The sequence below is a fragment of the Pseudonaja textilis genome, chromosome 2, assembly GCF_049901715.1.
Source record: "Pseudonaja textilis isolate UNSWEBS1 chromosome 2, rPseTex1.2, whole genome shotgun sequence".
Classification (NCBI taxonomy): domain Eukaryota; kingdom Metazoa; phylum Chordata; class Lepidosauria; order Squamata; family Elapidae; genus Pseudonaja; species Pseudonaja textilis.
The window spans coordinates 44,838,653-44,854,414 of NC_141991.1; the positions used below are offsets into that span (position 1 = coordinate 44,838,653).

The window sequence follows — 15,762 nt, forward strand, 5'->3', positions numbered from 1 at the left end:
AGATTTGAACTGCCAAATTGCAGGCAGCCGGCAGGCAGCAGAATTAGCCTGCAGTACTGCACTCTAACCACTGCACCACCGTGGCTCTACTATGGCTGATGCCATCATTCATTTCTAAACTTTGCTTATCCTACACACTTCTTAGAGGCAGTTGGAATGAAGAGTACAGAAATCTTAGCAACAAAATAAATAATGCCATCCCCTATGCACATTCAAGATTTGGTTGCCTTCACAGGACATGCTTGCCCCAAGTTAGCCATGATTTATTCAACCTAATTAGAAATGGAACTCTAAAATCTCATGCAAGGTTGGCACAACTTGCTAAATTAGTTTTCAGTTCAGGAGTTCAGTTCATCCCATAAATATAACCAGTAAATTTCTCTGAGCTTTTACAATTTCTTTCAGAATAAACACGTGAGTGCTATCACCACAAAATGTGGCACTTTTTTTTTTTTGCATTTTAATTACCTCTTTTTCATTATGCAGCAACGTGCAGATGTATTTGCAGTAGAACTGCAGGTTTTAAATTTGAATGGTTTGTTGTTTGAAACATTTTACTTGCAGAACAAATAATGGATTCACATGAAGAAATAGGGCATTTTCTTCAGTCTAGAAATATTTCAGGGTTGAACCACTTCCAAAATGATTGAAACAGCCACCCCAAACATCCCACTTGAAATGGGTATTTTAAACTTCACAGATGCATCTCCCATCTAAATCAGTTAGTGAAATTGTGGTTAAAGGGACCAGGCTAGAAACTTGAAGATTGAGAATCTGTGTGTTAGGCATTAAGACAACTGAGTGACATTGGGCCTGTCACACATTCTCGGCCTTCTGGAGGAAAAAAAATCATGCCAAGAAAACTGCAGGGACTTGACAAGCCACTTGGAAGGAATCAATACTGGCTCAAAGATATTAAACAAACCCTTATCACTAATTCAATTTTCTAATTCAGTGTAATTCAATGCATATGATAAAAACAGCCTGTTGCTTATGGTACAAAAATACATAGGCCAGAAGAAACTAACCGTTTCTTACAATTCCATGTCATTTTTCTGATAATATTGGTTCAATTACTACTTATTAGCTTCAGCTAAAATATGTACATCAGGACATAACCTGCCTGAACCTCTGAGACCAGTATCTGAAGTTTCACTGTCCCTCCATTAATGTCAAACGTTTGGTGGTAAAGCAACTAGGCCTCATCTTCCATGGTGGCTTTCAATCCGTGGTGGTTCTTGGTGGTTTGTGTATTTTTAGAGAGTCACTTGCTTAACACATTTGTGCCGTTAAAATTATTTGATGTTCCTGATGCAGTTTATATTTATATTCTGCACGTTAACTATTTTCCCTGATTATACTATTTTTATGTCTTATTGCATTTGTAGTCTGTTTTTCTGCTAGGATTTTAAAATGATGAATATGATTCTCTATCCCCCACTCCATTTTTGGAATAACTGATAAGTTACCACTGAAATAAAAAGAAAAATGTTGGATTAAAAAAAAAAAAACCAAATCACAAGCTAGTCATTAAAAAGCAAAATAAATCTGCAATGACCCGGAGCATATATGGGTCCTGCTATTTTTTTTTTCCTATGCCCAGCAGCAAAATCTTTATAGTTGTCTATTCACTTCAGTATGATTTCCCAGGAAGGAAGAGAGAAGAATGCAGTCTATTTCACCAATGGAAATAATTTTGGGTGGATCTGTTCACTTTATCAGAAACATGTGTCCAGAACAAGAATAAATAACAATTTACTAGAAGTAAATATGCCAATGGAATTTTTACCTAAATAACATAATAGTCCTAGCTATGTTTATTTTTTAAAGTAAGTTTAATCACTAGGTAACAATGTTTTCTTCTCATACTTCACTGAATTTCGTATATTGGCACACATTTAGTTTTGTTCCTGATGCTTTGGGGCAATCTTTTGAGAAGATTACTACAACTACCTAGTTCAATTTTTAAATAATACTGATTTTTAACTCATTGGTATTTTAAATCTAATTGATTAGTTGTCACAGCAAGGAATGGGAAAGTTGCAAACCAAAGAACAGATAGCACCACTGGTTACATGTTAGTGTATAGCAATTACATACTTGCAAAGTAAATACCCTTCCCAAGCTGGTGCCTCTCCTATACGCTGGGATCAAACTTGCAGAATTCCCAGCCAACAATAGGCTAACTACATATCCCAGAGATTACAAACTGGATGCAATGGTATGCATGAATGACTTTGGGAGACAAGAGAAAGAGCAGCAGACGAGGCAATAATAGTTAGATAAGAGACAGCTGAATCTGCAGAAGGAATGGGTGTGAGCCAAACATCTCAGAAGGGACTCTCCTTAGTTTCTTGTATTGTAAAGATGAAGGGGGAAAAGAGGTATTTTCAGACTTGCAAGATTCTGTTAATGCAACCTTACAGGTAAGTTAGATCTAGTTCACCTGAGGGTGCTTCTTGTCGGGTCTACTTTGCAAGGCTAACAATTGAAGACAGATTTGAATTTGAATTCAAATTCTGAATGAATCACAAAGTACCTTGGGTAACTTTGAACAATTGCCCCCCCGTCACGTCATTCCACCCACAAGAGCACCCCATGATGAGTCAAATGGCTCATCTTAAGAAAAAGCTATGGTCAGAGTCTAAGCTACCTAAAATGAAAGCTTGGGTTGGTACTGGGCTGCTGTACATGTGAAATGACTAATTCAAACCTTGAACTACTCAATCTTCTTTTGAGAATTCATTCTAGCCTAATAGAAAGCACGCAGCTATGGGGTGGAGAAAACTGCCACCTTCATACAGCAGGAATCAGCAGAACCAAATTGTGGTGTCTTTCATACGCATCCCCTATATATACTTCATTCAACACAAGTACATTCAGTGATGTGTTGCATAAATCAAATTATCCAACAGAATCTGTATTAGACTTGAATTCCCCTGATTCCCAGACAGTCTGAACATGTTTAGTGGGGCTTATGGGTGTTAAGAGCCAACACATCCAGAAGGCACCCGGTTCGGGGATGCTTTCATACAATTTACAACCGACTTATATAAATGAAGGGATATGTTTTGGTATACATAGAAATGTAACCATGTAGAGACAAAAATGCCAACTTAAAACAAAGCTGTTCATGTGGATTGAGTTAAATGTAGTCTTCTAGGATTGCCGTTTCAAGTGCAAGCCTTCAATTTTACCAGTTAAATTTCTGTTTCTCTCTCTACTGCCCAATTTCACCTGCGATCTCTGTCTCCCAAGCCACTCCCTGATTTCTACAATAAAATAGATCCTTCTGCTTAGAAAAAGGAGACAGCTATTTTAAGGCAGAAAACATGACTTGACTGAGACAAAATAGCAATGCTCTACAGAAAAGGCACCATTCATGATTAACTCAAGATATGTCTCCTGGGGGAATACTCTTTAAAGGCAAAGCAGGATCTCTGATTGATGCTGTTTTGGCTTTCACAATCCAATGCCCTTCAATGTGCCAGATTCCCATTAGCACCCATAAGTGCTGTCATAGTGGAAAGAGAAGACAGGTCAAACATGTTGGGGGAGGGAGGGGGGTGCCTGTTCGAGAAGAAAAATCCTGTACTCTTCTTAAAACACTATCCAAGACCAATCCAGTTTCATATATAAATATTCCAGTCAAGTGGATACTGCCCAAGCCCACAGTCCTTCCAGTCTTTGGTATCACCTACAAAAATACAGTTCTGTGGGAATCCATTTCTCTCACCCGGATGAGGGTCCACTAATTAAACTGAAGAGCTTGGTGCTGGAGCACTTTGATTAGGCTTACATAAAGCAGGACACCACAACAATTTTTGCACATACCCAATACATAGTCACATGAAAAAAAAGCCAAGGCAAATAATTAAATATTTCTTTTGGTCAAAATTTTCTCACATAGACAAATCTGTAGAGAAAAGTGAGCAATCCACTAAGTATCACTCCAGTGCAAACTGATGGAATCTGCATGGGAGCAGAACTTGATGGGGAAATGCAGAGGGATTTTTTTTCTGAGATAATACGCTTCTCTGAAACACCAGCTGCAAGGATGGTAAAAGAGGGGAAACACAGAAGACTCTTATCTCATAGACAATTGTACCTCACACCAAGTAACTGTTCACAATTAGACACTTCTGACTCATACTCCCCTTTCCTCCCTCAGTCTGGAGAAGACATGTTTGTGGGGATTATAACTGAACACATTAAATGCATGCACATTTTATTATGTCTCCTACTTCCACACAGATTCTCTCACCTCCTGACAAAAAGACATAGTTCCAGTGCTTCCTAGAAACAAATGCTGTTTGGTTAAGAACAGGAGAAAGGATAGACAAACACAGTAGATTCTGTCTACTGAAATAGGAACAAAAGACAAAGAGGACTCTGTGTGCTGATAAAACAAAAACAAAAAAGGTAGACCTGCAAACATCTCATATCCATCTCTGTTGGTTGACAGCAGAAACTATGAGGAAAGGTCATGTCACCAGCCTCATCGTAGATGTAAATAAGAAGGGATGGTGTAATTGAAGAGCAAGTAATCCATCTTGTATAAATTAAATAATCTTCTTTGGTAGAAGGGGCTGATGTTCTTGAAGAACTTTGCAGTCAGGTTATTGTTGGTTCTGGTGGTCTTGGAAGAGGACGGGAACTTGATGCCTGCATCAGCCCCAACCAATTGCAAGATATAGTTGGCATCGTCAGCCAAGGTCTCATACTTGCCAATGATATCATAGTGGACAATGCATGGATGGCAAAGGGAGTGCACTCGCTCCCAATGCTCATTAAAAGGTTCCTCACGTTGGGTCTTTGGATCCAAAAGATAGTACACAAACTCCTCAAAACGCACATCGTGGCCACTTTCCAGGGCTTCACTGCTAGGGTCCTGACGGTGCCGCCGGATTATTTTGGTTCCATAGCGCTTATGGAATGCTGTGTTGTAGCTACGGGTGAATTTGTTCCTGTAGGCTGAGACCAGCCGTTCCAGAGGCTCCCGTACAAAGATGAACTTGAGGTAGTTGCGCAAGCGGTAGTTGATCTCAGGAGTGCTGTACTCGGAGAGAGTGCGGAGGTTGGCTGGTACATGAGCTTCATGTGCTGGGATTTCCAGGGGATCCTGGTACTTGCCGTGCCCTGTCAAGATCATCAGAACCCTCTTCCAATTAGTGCAAGCCACCTTGGGGACATAGCAGTAGAGCAACTCATGGACATCATCCACCACCAGGTGCCGCAAGTCATCTGGAGTTAGGAGGCGTCGCTTGCGGGTGTAACGGTGGCACATACTGCTTAGCAGTTCCCTCCTGTGTTGATGAGTTGCCTGCAGGGAGGACTGCTCAAGCTGAGGAGACATAAGGAGGACATAAGGGGGAACAGGAGTCACTTCATGCTGTCTGCCAAGTTCCTTTTGTTACATCCCAATAATACTCTGCCCTACATGCCACCAGTACCTATACACAGGAGCCGATACCTTTGGACACCTTTAAGATTCATGAGTAGTCTTAACATTAGTTATAATTGCTCCTTAAAGGGCTGCACTTACCCTTTAATAGTGGGGATTTAAAGGTTAACAGAAAGTAAAACTGGGTAAAATTGGGAGCTTTTCAGTTGGAACATGACTATAACTCCGGAATTTCCAAACGAGAAAGTCAAAATCTGAGATTTAGAGCCCACAGACTCTAGGTTATCAGATTGGTAAGGACCAATTTAGAGAGCAGATTATTTAACCAATTTTCTTATTCCCGGTCTCATTTTCAGTCTTAGAAATGCTGTTCAGGAGCAGTGGCAGTGAGAAGGAAAGGTAAGCAGGAGTGGATGTCACAAAATTTAGCAAAGGGTTCTCTGCCAGGTTGCTGGGTGGGCATGGCCATGGTGGGTGTGGCCTAGTCAGCCTCCTGTACCATGGCAGGTGGGGGGGGGGCATTTTTGCCCTTGCCGGGCTTCTGAGGCTTTCTTTGAGCCTTCTGGGAGGGCGAAAACAGCCTCCCTGGGCTCTGGAGGCTCTCTGGAAGCCAGAAACGGACCCATTTCCGGCCTCCCCAAACTTCCAGGAGACCTGTTTTTGCCCTCCCTGAGCCTCCGTGTGCACCCTGCACTTACCTGCATCCAAAACGGGCCTCATGGGGACCCCTGGAGGGGTGGGCTGGGCCAGCCAGGAGTGGGATTTGGGGATTCTCCGAACTGCACAGAATCTCAGCTAGGGACTCTCCCAAACCCCTGCAAACCCGCAGCAGCCCACCCCTGAAGGTAAGGATCTAAACATGTTCCATTTTATGCTGAACTTAATTGCTTCTATGCTATTTCAATTGAATGTATCTGCCTACATTGAGGAGAGGGGTACAAATCCAAAATGTATTAATCAAAATATATATCCAGAATGGAAATACTCCTATGCCACTTGTCATCAGCTCTTTCAAGGTTTCCCAATAATATCGGTATGTTGTCTGAATGGACTCAGTTGCTTCTTTCCTTTCCTTGATCAACTCTTTTTGTTTTAATCATGTATAGACTGATAGAAATGAATTGTGTTAACAATGCATTCGTTTGGTATGCTGGAGCATCAAAGGCCTGCATCAAATGTCCAGGTGAGTGGTCTTAGCAGAGCAAAATACTCTTGAATCAAAATGCTGTAAAATGTAGGTCTATCTCCACGATTAGACCTTGGCTATTCAAAGTTTCATTTCATCCCATAATTGGAGACCTTCCCTAGGAGAAAAGGGTGCTGCAGGTCACCAGGGATTGCAGCTTGGCTCTCGAAGATATGACTCACAACAAATACAGGAAATACTTTACTTTCTTGGAATTTATTCTTGATTTCCTATAACTTCTGGCTAATGGTTGATTTAAGTAAAAACAAAAAATCTTCCCGGTCTCTCTGACATTTTGTAGCACGTCACCTAATGAAAAGTCCAGGAAATCCCTGAAACTTCTAGGGTCTTTTGCAACATTTTGGTTCTAGGAAAGATTGTGGACTTCGGGTATCTTTTGAACTTTCCTTATAAAAACATAAAGCAAGCATCTGATTATAGGAGTAAAACATTTTTTCCCTTCCTAATTATAGTTAAAACAAAGTGCTTATTTGCAATTTGACTAAATATATAAAAGCTTTCCTTTCAGCAAGCTGTTTACACCGTCTGTGTTATATTCATAAAGAGAGACAGATGAGCACATTTAGTATGCCATAAACTTCATAAATACCCTTCTTTGGATGCACGCAAGCTAAGTCAGGGGTGGGTGGGCACATTTAAAACACTGAGCACACATGACACGCACTCTCTCATTTAATGACTTTTGGTGGCTTTTATAAGGCAATGGCTGCAGACAATTTCACTGGAAGGCAAACAGGTAAGATTTGCCTGCCAACCCACCCAACTCTCTAGAATACTCCTTCCCCCTCCTCCCCCACCCCAAAAGCAGATGGGCTCACTTATAACCAAAGAACTGAGGTATGATTATCCGCCATTTTATTTTTTCATGGAACTTGAAGACTTCTCAACAGCATTGCTGGAAGTAAAGATTATGCTAAAGTTTGGTTCATTGCTTTGCAACCCGCCTATTTAAATCCTTACTTCTCATTAAAAGAGTCTTTAAAAAGGCAGGCAGGCAGGCAAGGCAGGAAGATGGGCAGGTATTCAAAGAGGCGTCACAGGGATTATTTTGTCTAATTCTTTCCCTACATTATCTCAGGATTATGTATTTCATTCTTGGAAGTGTCATAGGATCTTAATTGTTTTTATTGTTCCTTCATTTCCCATATTTTACCGCTTTTTAGATACTGAATATAAGATATTTCTGCTTTTCAAGTTGCTTCAGGGAGAGGCCCGTATAGTTTTCTTGGCCGTGTGTGAAAGTGGTTTGCTCTCTCTTTCTTCCAGATGGTTTTTTTCTGCTTCCCAGTATAGCTTGATGCCCTGGGAGCACCCAGCAGTCTCCTATCCAAGTGCTACCCACCTGTTATGCCATTGCACAAGAAGTTTATTTGAAGTTCTATTTGTATTCACTGTACAAAGTGTTGTAGACTGTTATTCAGTGATGCCATATTTTGTTTTACATCGGGCCAGGATTCCCAACTTTCATGATGGAAATCCTATTAGGCAGAATTCACGTCAAACTATTAATAGAGCTCTGAGACCCCAAACACTTCCTAGTAGAAACTTCTGGAGAACATCAGGAGGCACAATATGCTTTTCTGTTTGTAGGAGGCTGCAGTTTCCAGTAGATTTTTAAGATGCCTAGCAGGACAAATTATTTTAGAGTTGAGTTTACAGTTCTAAAGTAAAACTCTTAAATTGGCAAAATAGATAAGCATTTGTATTTGCGATATTCTTTATATATATAGGCAGGTTTGTTATTCTGAATGTACTGTTCCTCTGCATGTGTTCATTTAGTTATTTTCTCAGTTCTCAACTATAAACAGCTCTTATTTCTGACCCAAAGAGAGTTAGTATGCCCCAATTTTGGTTAAAAAAAATTTGGTAAAAGAAGTGACAAGCAGAATGGATCTGGAATGATTAAATTTCTAAAACAAAAAATAGGCCTTCCAGATAACTCAACTCATTCTAGGACTAGAAGGTTATCTGCATCACTCAGCAATATAATAGATGGTTTGGCAGGTATTAAAAAGAAAAAGATGCTGACATCCCTTCTTACAATATGCCAGTTCTCAAAAGGTACTGATTAGCCACATGGCCTCCAAGCTTGTGTGTGTGTGTGTGTGTGTGTGTGTGTGTGTTCCAATTATTTTCTTATATCTGCACTACCAAAAGAGTAAGGAAAAGAAAATGAGGAATTCAGTGAAAGAAGGCTTACTTTCACTCATAGGAATTATCCTGTATTTCCAAATTAAGTGGAGGAAAAACTAACCTATTTGGCTCCCAAAAGACTTCACAAATAGAATACCTGTATATGAAAGGCTGCAGGCAGGGTCCAAATCTCCAATTCACAAAAGGAGCTATACAACTTTATAGCAACTGTGGGGATGGGGGCGGAAGGTCACATTTTCTGCATGCAAAGAGTATTATTTAGCTATTAATTGTCTCTGTCTCTCTCTATTTATAATTCACTCTTAAAGCTGACATCTGCCAGAGCATAGAACAACTCAAAGAAGTTTGAAAGATGTGGAGAGACCGGGTCCATGGTATCGCCAGAAGTCGGATACGACTGAATGAATAAGTTCATCCTATTTATTTCTATTATATTGTACTGAAAGCTGCCCGTAGTCAGTTTCATTGCCAAAATGGGTGGTATGTACATTTAATTAATTAATAAACAAACAAATAAAGTGTCTCTTCTTTCATACTATATACAACCAATTTTCTTTTTTGAAGCCCATTTACCTGATCACCCTTATAAAGAGCCTGAAGTGGATTTCGACCAGATTTCCCGTGCCAGCTACTCTTCAGTATCCTGTCTTCTGCAGCTGGAAAGGAAAAATGGGGAGGGGGAGAGTTTTTTAAAAGACTTGGCAAAGATTCTGTTTTGTGGAAAGTACAGGGTTAGTCATACTTAGAGAAGGAATACAAAAATTAAGGATGGGAAGAACATTCATTTAAATTAGGCTATTGTTGCACAATCACCCTGTCCTCATGATGGAACTTTACCAAATATCTAAATGACATCATCTGCGTTTTGTGACTGTCCTGTCTTCATCCTCAAAGACGCATTAGGGAAAAAGAGGGAAAAAGACAGAATAGCTGCATGGTATCTTTAGATTGCTGAGATTAAGGAAAATCCACAGGAAGCACCAAAGTGGGAAAATTCCCAAAGAGCACTTGTTAAACAGAATGGTTATATGTGCAGTTTTAGTTGATCTAATGATAGGACTATCTCACTTATTCTCTGCCTTGTTTCTCTCCAAAAACTAATTATAAAGAATAGTTAGGTTTTGCTTTTTCAATTATAATTTTATCTTTGCAAGTTCAGTTTTCAGTAAAAAGTATTATATGATTCCCTAAAGAGAAAGTTCTGGGTACATTGTTGCCAAATATCTTTGAATTTTTCCATAGTTAAAATAATTTTTCCACTCTACATTAGTAGCCTTCTCCCTTAATTATAATCTTTCTGGTTGCCTCTGGTAACCAGCCTTCAAGGTCTCCTGTTATCATGTTTTTCTTTCATTCAGCACATTTTCCCAGGGAAATTTATTCTATATTTTAGTAAGATTTTAAATGGACTACAGGAACTATTCTTATGTTTTTCAAAATCTTACTTCCAGTCAATCTTATGCTATTTAAGAGCTTTCAAAATCAACATTCTAATTACTCTAATTACTGTTTGTCGCTTATTTCCAAATAAAAAGTTTTTCTTTAAGTTTTAAACTTACATAAAGCTTCTTTAGCTGCAGGTTGAAGAAAAATCACCCAGTGTAATGAAATTTAAAGAAATTATAACTGTCCTTGCTGTCAGTGCTATAAAATCTAAAATTTGCTAGAGACCACTGATCTCACCACAGAGTGGATCTTTGAGGAGTACTTTGAGTGATCCTAAGTCCTCTTCTTCATCTGGACAGGAGTCTGGCAGCTAATTCATTCACCAGCTCTATTTCCACTACTGTCATCTACTCTGCTTCCCTGAAATCCAAGAATAGTTACGTTTTTTCTAAATTTGCTTATTTTTGTTCAATTTTTATTTACTTTACAGAGCATTTCTCTCTAATAAATATTTATATTTATATAAATAAATATATATTTATCACTAATAAATATCGCTGTAAATATTTACTGACCCCTCACATCCTGGACATAAACGGTTTCAACTCCTACCCTCAAAATGATGCTATAAAGCCATGACAGCGTGCCATTTGTGCCAGCACACGAGCTGCAGGCAAAGTTACCTCACTGCACATGCGCATATCTCACAGCTGATTTTCGGCCGGTTTGAGGTCTTTTTCAGCCTCCCAAAGGCTTGAGGAAGGCTTCTGCAGGCTGAAAACTAGCCCTGTTTTGTCACTTCCTGTTTTTCCAAAAATACCGGAAGTGATGAAACGGGGCTAGTTTTCGGCCTGCAAAGTCCGCAGAAGCCTTCCTCAAGCCTTTGGGAGGCCTTCTTTGGCCTCAAACCAGCCAAAAATCAGCTGTGAGGTGCAGTGCAGGTAAGGGGGCAGTGGGGGTGGATGGGGATTGTGCGCACATGCATAGGGGGCATGGGGGGTGCACATTGCCTTCTGAGTGCTGCCACGCGAGCATGAGCGTGCAAGCGTATGCACAATTTTTGGCACAGGAGCCCAAAAAGGTTAGCCACCACTGCTATAGAGCACTCCACACCAGAACAACAAGACACAAGGACAGTTTTTTCCCAAACCCCATCACTCTGCTAAACAAATAATTCCCTCAACACTGTCAAACTGTTTAGAAAGTCTGCATTACTATTACTATTAATCCTCCCTTCCTTTCAACCATATCCTCCCACTTATGACTGTATGACTATAACCTTGTTGCTTGTATCTTAACCATTTTTATTAACTGTTTCCTAGTATGATTTGATTGCTTATTGTACCCTATGACTATTATTATTAATTAGTATTAATGACTACTATTGTACCTTATGATTCTTGACAAATGTATCTTTTCTTTTATGTACATTGAGAGCATATGCACCAAAGACAAATTCCTTGGGTGTCCAATCACATTTGGCCAATAAAGACTTCAATTCAATTCAATTCAATTCAATTCAATTCTATTCTATTTACTGAAGGGCTTCATGAGCCCCAAATGACTCTGAGAGGAGAAGGGGTGGGCTGAAGACAGTTATGTGAAAAGCAGAGCCAATGATCATGGCGGAATGAAGAGGCAGTGAGTAGACTGGTTCTTCAATTATTTTTCTCTGGACAAGGAGAGGACTTGAGATCATCTCCAACTGCTCCAGACAGTTGCTTCTCTGGCAGGCATAGAATCCTGGAAAATCAGGAAATTGCCATCTTGCTCAAAATGTAGTTGGTGCCTTTGAAAGGACATTGAGTTTGTATACTTTTTCTAATCACATCCAGAAATTGCTTCTCAACTGCTTTTCAGCTATTGAAAACATTTAGATTTTAGACCCTAACCCTAAGTCTGACAGCACCGGTTGATTTCCTTCAATCCTTAGCAAAAACAAAAGTTTTAACTATAAATTTAAGAATTTTGAAAAAAAAAATAAACAGCAAAAGTGTGACTAAAGCCTTTGATTTTAGAAAGTTACAAGTACATTTGAAATAAGATTTTGGAATGAATTGTAAGCAACCTTTCCCTTGGGAAAATGGTTTTGTTTTACATTTTAAAAAACCCATAATAATTGGTTTTAGAAACAATGGAACTGGTGAATGAATAGAGGGAACCAGAGAGAACTAAAGATTACAATTAAAAGAGAAGAAAGACAAAACTGGGAGAGAAGAGTTCTATGGTGTAATGGGGCTCTTTAATTTGACATGAGCTGATGATCAATGAGTTCTGGAAACTCAGAATATTTAGGAACACTGTTTGTGCCTCATTCCTCTATTAGAATTTATCCAGGTAGTTTGCTTAGAGTAAGAGATAGCAATACACTCAAGATTTATTCTGCTCTACTTGAAAACACCACTTGAAAATGGTCTGGTCTTTCTTGTCTGATATTTTCTATTGCGTGATTTTTTCCCCCAAATTATGACTTTACTTTCCTTAACTCTCAATCCATATGTCTAACTTCTGGCTGAGGTTCCTTTAGTCTCTGCATCCAGTTTTTCTGCATCTAAAAACACTGTTAAAAACTCAACATCTTGTTTTCTTTCTGCTATTTATCTCCCTCTGTCTTGTTCTGCAAGTGCCTAAGAAAATGTACTTGTTATACAGTTTAATACAATGTACAGTTAGTCCTCAACGTATGACAATTGAGCACAAAACTTCTGTTGTTAAGTAAGACATTTGTTAAGTGAGTTTTGCCCTATTTTATGACCTTTCTTGCCACAGTTGCTAAGTGAATCACTGCAGTTGATATGTTAGAACACAGCTTCCCCACTGATTTTGCTTGTTAAAAGGTTGGAAAAGGTGATCACACAACCTTGGGACACAGCAACAGTCATAAGTATGAACCAGTTGCCAAGCAACTGAATTTTGATCATATGATCATGGGGCTGCTACAAAGGTCGTAAGTGTGAAAAATAGTCATACGTTACTTTTTTCAGCGCTGTTGTAACACTAACAGTCACTAAATTAACTGTTGTAAGTCAAGGACTATCTATCTCACAGCATAGTATGTGCAAAATGATTGAAAAATGAAAAGTGTGTGGAACTGTTGTACAAGCAACATACAACATCTTCACACGTTCCTTTGATAAATAAGTCAAACTAATAGCCTCAAAAGCCAAGCAGATCAGGGGATGGTGCTATTTACTAAGAGTTTCTTCTTTTTTGAAACCGTTTTCTTAACATTGTTATTTCTTTTTCAATTGAAGTATAACATTTTCTGAATTAATTCGGCACAGCTTCTCTGTAGGATCCATGCTGAACAATTCAGAAGGTTCCTCTGCTCTCTTTTCTTTACTCTTGCTATTCTCTTTTAAGGCAGGGAAATCTCCTGTATGCTGAAACTTTTCATGGTTACAATTCAATAAGTGGCAGCTTCCAGGAATAATTGCCCAACCCATTGCATTTGTTCTTCCAACGAAGTGATATTGTTGTGCAACGTCTTGCTAAGAGTCTGTTCAAACCACAAGAAACCATCTGACTCCTTTGTGTCCCACTTTGAAGCTTTGGACCTGCTGTGTCAATGGCTTGCATTGGAAAAGAGACATCTTTTAAGGCAGCTCCACCAAAAAGATTTCAAGAATTGCTCCTATAAATACTATGAGGATAGGGTTTTTCACTAAAAATGTAATGTGTCAGTTTTAGTCTTTTACCCCAAACATATTGATACCTGTTATCCATTATAGAATCTGTGGCATTTATCCAGTTCTGTGCTCCCTTTCCTCAGGAGTACCATGATAATAATAGAACCAACTAGATCTAGGCTGCAAAAGATCTAGATGACCATTAAATGAAAGCAAAGATCTAATTTGCTACTCATCCATTTTTTGCAACTCAGGGATGATGGCCCTAATAATAATATTAGAATAGATCTGGCTTTGACATATCTCTTCATAACTGCCTCTGTTAGCACCATTTTTTGTGGAAATATTATACTCAAGGAAAGTAGACCTCAAGATTTGGGAAACCCTATCCATAGAGACTGTTGATGAACACCTGGAAACTGCAACTTTCTTACTACTGTATAGCTGTTAAGGAAAGAGGAAACAAAGATTGGTCACAAGGGCTTCCATCAGCCTCAGAGACTGGCAGAAAAGGAACTTAGCTCAACCACATAATCCAAAAAAGTTAGCTTAATCTATTCCTCGTGTGTCACCGAAGAGCTGATGAAGCAAGCTACTTCAACAGGAACTGTTAATTGGGGCAAGCAACGAATCTGCTCACAAGGAAGGCTGCTGCTAAAGGAAGAGGAAAGGGGAGCTGATGCAATGAACTGACAGGAAGTCAATTTTGAGAGCTAGGGTTTAAGTGGTATGAACAAGCCTCTTCCCTATCTAGCTCTACCATAGTGAAGAGGGAAGTGGGGTATTGCAAGCAACTGCTATTCTTGCCCACAAAGTTACTGTTACCAAGATGCAAGTAAAAGCAATTTTGGTAAAGTTCTAATAGACATAGATGACCATGGATATTTCTTTTTTTTCTTAAATGGATGTATTTTATTTCTCAGTTTTCACCTAGAGAATTTAAACATTTCAGAGTAGGATTTAAGGAATTAAGACTGGGGAATTTCTGGTTCTAGATGAAGAACTTGATCTTTATCTCACTAGCTCTCCCCAAAGCCCTGCCTTTTCTAGCCATTATCAACATCATGACTGGTATAGCCATTGCATCCATTTGTAATGACAGATGAAGAGGTGAAGAATACCTATCCAATTTGTAAGCTGAAATATAGAGCTTGTGCAGCAAAAATAACCATCATTCTTTAGAAAAATGAGTTGAAACTAACACGACATAATTTAACAGACATATGCAAGATTCTTCACTTAAACAAGAAATCAGTTTAATAGGTTCAGGATGGCAGCAGCCCATCTTGAAAATTGTACCTATGAAAATATTTGCAGAATATAGATAGTTATTATTTAGAGACCAACAGCGGCTTGATCATTAAGGAAAGTGGTTGCTAAATGAAATTGCAACTGTGCTTATGATCTTAAAGTCATAGAGCTGGAAGGGACCTTGGGGGTCTTTTGGTCCAATTCCTATCCAAGGCAAGGGTCTTCATATCATCATGGACAAACGGTCATCCAATATTTTCTTGAAAACATCCAGCAATGGAGCACACACAAGCCTGAGAGGCAAGCTGTTCCACTGCTTAATAGTTCTCATCAATAGGAAATGCCTACTTATTTCCAGGTTGCATGTCCCTCTGCATGAGCTCTCAACCATTGCTTCTTGCCTACTCTTTATGGAGAATAAATCAACACTCTCTTCCCTGGAGCAATCTTCAAGGACTGGACGGCTGCTCTTCTGTCTTCCCTCAGACTTCTCTTCTAAGCAAAACGTATCAAATTCCTTTAGCCATTGTTCAAAGGACTTAACCTCCAGGCCCCTCATCTTACAAAACTGTCCTTTGCTTTACAGAGAACACCTTCTTGCAAAGGTCATAAATGTGAGGATTGGCTGTAAAGTTACTTCATAACCGTTGTAACTGCAAATGGTCTTTATGCAAGGCAGTTGTTAAATGAGGACTACTTGTAGTCTCAAAAAACACACTGAGCAAGAATCA

At 39.2% G+C, this 15,762-nt stretch overlaps 1 protein-coding gene across 1 annotated transcript in view; it reads right to left on the minus strand.

The window, feature by feature from the left end:
* Positions 1-2,201: 2,201 nt before the first annotated feature.
* CHST13 (carbohydrate sulfotransferase 13) overlaps positions 2,202-15,762 on the minus strand; it is a 44,629-nt gene continuing 31,068 nt past the window's right edge. The window contains exons 2-3 of the mRNA XM_026723197.2: positions 9,339-9,421; positions 2,202-5,344 (exon numbers count right to left, since the gene is read on the minus strand). Coding sequence (XP_026578982.1) covers positions 4,499-5,344; positions 9,339-9,421 — 929 coding nt within the window. The 3' untranslated portion in view covers positions 2,202-4,498. The remainder of the gene's footprint in view (positions 5,345-9,338; positions 9,422-15,762) is intronic.